Source organism: Mandrillus leucophaeus, unplaced genomic scaffold (genome assembly GCF_000951045.1).
Source record: "Mandrillus leucophaeus isolate KB7577 unplaced genomic scaffold, Mleu.le_1.0 Scaffold1376, whole genome shotgun sequence".
In the NCBI taxonomy this organism is placed as follows: Eukaryota; Metazoa; Chordata; class Mammalia; order Primates; family Cercopithecidae; genus Mandrillus; species Mandrillus leucophaeus.
Window position 1 is genome coordinate 45,557 of NW_012101339.1, and position 5,950 is coordinate 51,506.

General features: G+C 37.9%; 1 protein-coding gene across 1 annotated transcript in view; it reads left to right on the plus strand.

The window, feature by feature from the left end:
• LOC105534662 (calcium-binding mitochondrial carrier protein SCaMC-1-like) overlaps positions 1 to 5,950 on the plus strand; it is a gene marked incomplete at its 5' end in the record, with an annotated part of 35,064 nt that overhangs the window by 20,376 nt on the left and 8,738 nt on the right. Inside the window, 2 exons of the mRNA XM_011973438.1 lie at positions 3,231 to 3,338; positions 5,719 to 5,886. Of these exons, the coding sequence (XP_011828828.1) occupies positions 3,231 to 3,338; positions 5,719 to 5,886 (276 nt within the window). The remainder of the gene's footprint in view (positions 1 to 3,230; positions 3,339 to 5,718; positions 5,887 to 5,950) is intronic.

Here is a 5,950-nt window from a genome sequence, read left to right on the forward strand (position 1 = left end):
GACCTAGGAGATCTCTCTTGGTGCAGATCTGGACTGGACTGAGAGCTAGGGTGACACAACTAAAATGCTTCCTGTGTTTTCCTTTGTGATAGGTCTCAGTTTTGTGTTCCATTGGGTTGTTGCTGCTCCTTCTTTGTACTCTGGAGCTCTCTCAAAGCTATTTTCATCAGTAGGTAGTTGTTTAAACATTGTTTTTGTGGGGGACTAATGTTGAGACCTTTTAGTCCACCATCTTGCTAAACATCCAGAAATCTATTATTTCTTATCTTGTAATCAGTATTGCTGGCCAGTCATCTTTTGCCTGGTCTACTGCCATGGATTCCCAACTGGTATCATCATATCTCCAATCCATTTTTCACACTGCTACCAGAGTAGTCCCTTAAAAAGATAAATCTGGTTATGTCATCTCTCTACCTTAAAACCCTCCAGTGGTCACTCACTTCTCTTAATTGCAACATCTAAAATCCTTATTTTGACTAGCAAGGTGCAAAATGACTTGGCCTCTTGCCCTCTTCTTCACTTTCATTATTCTTTGCAGCCAAACTGGCTTTTTATTTTTCCACTTATTCTAGTACACCATGCTTCTTTTTATTTCAGGTACTTCTCATATGCTGTTTCCTCTACCCAACAGGAGGGAATTACAACCAATACTATTGTTAACTGTTCTCAAAGCTATACTTGATATTTGTTATCTCATTTGGCCAGTACTTTGGCTAGGTTTTTGTTTGGTGGGTAACATGAGCTTTTATCCCTGAGGAATCTGAACTTTTAGTTGCTTTGTTCTTCTCTCTTTTTGTTTGCTATCATTCCCCCATTCACTGTTACTACTATGCAGTAAAATACCATATATATAAGTGCTCACCTGTGTATCCTTGGGCTTTACCATATCAATGAAAGGTGACATGATTTTTACCTGCCAGCATCTAAGATCTATTTGCCTAGGGTCTTCCTCTGGCCTCTGGAGCCTGTTCTGTTTCTGGAAATGGCAGGCTGGAAATGATAAGGAATTAAGGCCCCTGGGAGCAGCCTTCACTAATAAGTGATGGACATTAGTAGATAAATACCCTAATGCCCTTGTTCATTTGGGTAGGATAATTCTGAAGTCTATGCTCTACATTATTTCCCAGAAGTTCTTAATAAGATTAAGCCCCAGTTGCATATCATGGCAGCTTGCTTAATAACACATACTTTATCAGCTTTTGCTATTCCCTTTCTCACATCCTCAGTCCCCTACCAGTATGTTCTAGCATCACCTCCAATGCCTTGTCTCAAGGTTGTGAAGCAGGTTCACTGTGCATTGGTTACTCTTCCACTTGCATGGTTCTGGTGAGACAGAACACTCGCACTATAAGTTAAGTGAAGGAACTTTATTACTCATAGATAGGCAGCAAGGGCCGATAGTAGCCTAGAATTCATGGCAAGCCAGTCCCCCAAAGCTCAGGAAGGCCATCCAGGGTGGATGGAGTCTTGTCTACATGTGTCCCATGTTACACTGCAGATGAGGGACTCTGAAAGGCACTCAGCTCTGGGTTTCATACTCAGGGGCAACTTGGCATGTGGGCTACTGCTGTAGGATATCCTGTTTTAGGATGCTTGGCGACTGAGCCCAGGCTAATCTGGCCAGTTTCCCCATCTCAGGATGTTGCATTTCCAGCACATTCTACAGTTATTCTTGAGAACTACAAGCAAGAAAGGAAAGAGCTTTGTTGTCAGGGTCATCAAAGGACTTGTCCTGCAAGAGTCTATTAGTATTATTATGTCTGTTATAATGATCTGTGATCCGTGATCTTTGAGATTATTATAGCAACATCTGATTTTTGCAGATAGTCAAGCTCTTTAGCATAATCGTATTTTCTTCTGTTGGGATACAGAAGCAGGTGACTTTCAAATATGAAGTGCCATGTTTCTTGACTCTCAACCCAGGCAAAGAAAGCTCCCTTAGCAGAGCTCTATTCCTCCCATTTCTGCTTGTAAAGTGGCTTTGGAGAAGGCCTTGCAGCATAAATTAGAGCAGTGCTTAAGCATTGTCTCATAGATCTTCCTTAAAGCAGCAAGGAGCAAACAACACCAACCAACATTCTGAGATTTTACAAGGAGTTTTCCTAGAACTTCAGGCTCAAAAAGCACATAGTCTACCTTCAAAGTTATCACAGGAGGCAGTTCAGTCAAGCATTTCCGTAAAGCATCAAAAAGGTCATCACCTTCTTAGCCTGTAATATCTGTGTCCTGTCCTAACAATAAAGCAAGTGCCACATATTTTAGGTTTTAGTTATGGCAGCACCCTATATCCAGGAACAAATTTCTATACTTGTTAGGGTTTATTCTAAGCTATTGTAACAAAGAGATTCCAAAATACAGTAACTTAAATAAGATAGAGGCAAGTGGCCCAGTGTTAACAGTACAGCTCTGCCAACTTCAATACAATTGTCTTCAAAGGTTGTACCTGTCTTTGCCATTTCCCAGGTAGAGGTAAGACAAGTGTCTTTAAGGTGATGTCTCAGAGTTTGTGTGTGCAACTTCCCCTCATAGCTCATTGGCCAAAATTAGACACTTAGCCATATATATCTAGCTATATAATGAATATATATGTAATGAGTACTAGATACAGTATTCATTATACAGAATGTGCTTACTAGAGCTATCCTGGATTCTAAATGGTTTTCCAGTTTTAATCTCCATGAAAATTGACTTTAGTTCCTGTGAAGCCTGATCTATAGGGTTAGATTTACATTTTCTTTTTTTTTCCACATGTGTTCTTGTGGTATACTAGCTATTACTCAGGCTAAGGCATAAAATCCTTCTCGTAAAAATAAAAAAAAAAAAAGCCTCTCACATTAAGTTACTATTCCTGACTATCCAGTAACCAAACAATATTGAATGCCTTGTATATGTAAAGTGTGGTGCTGAAAAGAGATAAAAGATATGATTTCTGTCTCCTTTGTGTCATTTATATGCCTCTTATGAAATAGCACATTCATATATATGCATAAAGTGATTTAATATTGTCAACTTATTCTGCAAAAAAGGAAAAGAAAGACTAAATGAAAGGGCTTTACTTATTATCTTAGATAATCAATTGCATAAAAATGAAAGGAATTCTAGGTTGTACTAATATTGGGTATCTAGTATACTTTTAAATATAATTTTATACTACTAATTAATATTATAAATATAGAAACAATATATATCTTGTTTCACTAACATTATACATTTCAATATTTTTTATGCAGTATAAGAAATTGCTTAGTTTTGATGGTGTTCATTTAGGAATTCTTGAAAGATTTATATCTGGCTCATTGGCTGGTGTAACTGCCCAGACCTGTATTTACCCCATGGAGGTATGTATTATAAAATCCTAACTAAAGTCATACTTTTAATGCAAATTATAACTTTTTATAAATGAATCTCAGATAAGTATTTTGTACAATAAGCAGCTTTATAGGTATAGGATTAAAATCTCATATCAAGAGTGAGTTGGTGGTCAAGCACAGTAGCTCATGCCTGTAATCTGGCACTTTGGGAGGCCAAAGTGGGAGGATCACCTGATTCAGGAGTTTGAGACCAGCCTGGGAAACATGGTGAAACCCCATCTCTACTAAAAATACAAAAATTAGCCAGGCATGGTGGTGCACGTCTGTTAAAAAAAAAAAAAAAAAAAAGTCAGTTAGCCTCAATGGATTTTGTTGTTGTTGTTTAGGACAAAGGTATTATTGTGTATGAACCAAGAAGATAAACAATTTTGTTGATCGATTGATTGATAGAATCACATATTCATTCATTGGGTAAATTTGTATTGTATACCTACTAAGTTTAAGGTATTCTGCTAGGTGCTATGCAGGGTCCAGAGAAGAGTCATACAGGGATTTTTGGCCATGTAGCTTGTAGTCTAGAAGGGGAAATAAAATATGCACATCAATAATAATAATCTAAAATAAGAATTATAAATTATAGAAAGATCAATATAAAGTGCTATGGAAATTGAGAAGGGGAGAAATTATTTCAAGCTAGGGATTTCATGAAAGACATGAATAAAGACTGGGTGTGGTGGCTCTTGCCTCTAATCCCAGCACTTTGTGAGGGTGAGGCAGGTGGACTATGTGAGCCCAGGAGTGCGAGACCAGCCTGGGCAATATGGTGAAACCTCATCTCTGCAAAAAATACAAAAATTAGCCAGGTGTGATGGAGTGTGTTTGTAGCACCAGCTACTCGGGCGGCTGAAGTGGGAGGATCACTCCTCTATCAGGAGGTGAAGGTTGTGGTGAACCATGATTACACCATTGCACTCCAGCCTGGGCAACACAGCGAAAGAGACTAGAAAGATGAGAAGACCAGATGCAAGATATTGCCATCATTCAGGGAACTGATAATGAGAGTTCAAATTATGATAGTGACTAGGGGAAATTAACTCATGATAGAGCTGTCCTGAGAACTGTCAACTCAAAAAGTGGAAAGCAGGGGAAAGGAAGAGGGCGAAGTTCTATTTGGGTCCTGTGTCTGAGTGTTTAGGAGAGTTGCATCGGAGTTACATCTTGAAAACAGGTAGAGAACGGGAGGAAGTGAACCAGACTCAAGAGAGGTGATGAGTTCAGATTTACACATATTTAAATTGAGCTGTTGATGGGACCACCAAGTTATTATTTTCAGTAGGCCATTGCAAATGTGAAACTGAGACTTAAGATTTCAGGTGTTGGTGTGTTACCTGAGAGAGCTGTTATTTGAGGCCAGGAGATTGCCTCTGAAAAAAGTAATGATTTTAAAAATGCTGAGAAGAAGACTTTTGAGAAGGCCTTAATTTAGGGAGTGAGAGGAGAAAACCATGCCAGTGAAGCAGACAGAAAAGATTTACTTGGGTAAGAGGAGAGTGCACTGCCCTGGAGAGGAGTTTTAAAAATGGGACTATCTAAAGTGTCTAGTTCCGCAGAGAAGGCCATAAAACAAAAGGCTTCCTACTGACCGCTCAGAGGCAGCCCCATCAAAATACACAGTTTTCTCAATCAAGACAAAGTTTATACTTAAAAAAAATTTAACTTTTGTTTTAGATACAAAGGGTACATGTCTTGACTGTTTTAGAGAGCCATTTCTCCAAGCATGTATAAAGTACCTTTGAATTAATGGAATTAAGATGACAAGGAGTGAGACTCTTATCAGGAGAATTAAATTGTGTGTAGGAATATTGATCATATACAGCCTACCAGGGCCTACTATTATCCTTATAGCTTCTGGGATTTCAATTCTTTATGAGCATAGAATGAGCCCAAGTCATATAAAATTGCAGTTTATGGGCCTCACTGTTACAATAGTTACCAGAGTATGTACTTTAAGCATATGTAGAATGTTTTATTCACGCGGGTTCTTTAGTTTAACATGACCATGTATGTTTTCCCTTGAAATTTGGCTTTCTTTATTCTGAAGCAATGATGAATTTATTTCAGAACAAGTTGCCTTTCAGCACATTAAAGGAATTTGCATGGATATATCACTCAAAGGCACCGGGATTGATTTTATTTTCCTGCTTGAATAATTTTAAAATATCTCTGTACTGTATCAGTTGTTCATAAGTAAGAGCCAGTTATTGAGAAGTTACAATCATGTTTATGATTGCTTTCTTTTATGATTTCTCTGATTTATAAACATCATGAGATAATGCAAATCCCTGGATTGCTAGATAAGATGGGTGAATCTGATCAATATATCTTTATTATATTCTTTTACATTTAGGTACTAAAGACCAGACTGGCTATAGGTAAAACTGGAGAGTATTCAGGGATTATTGATTGTGGCAAGAAGCTTCTAAAACAAGAAGGTGTCAGATCATTTTTCAAAGGTTATACTCCTAACTTGCTAGGCATTGTACCTTATGCAGGCATAGATCTTGCTGTTTATGAGGTGAGTTTATTCTCATAATATGACGTTGTATGTTAGATTTGAAAATATGGCACAACAAGTTTTA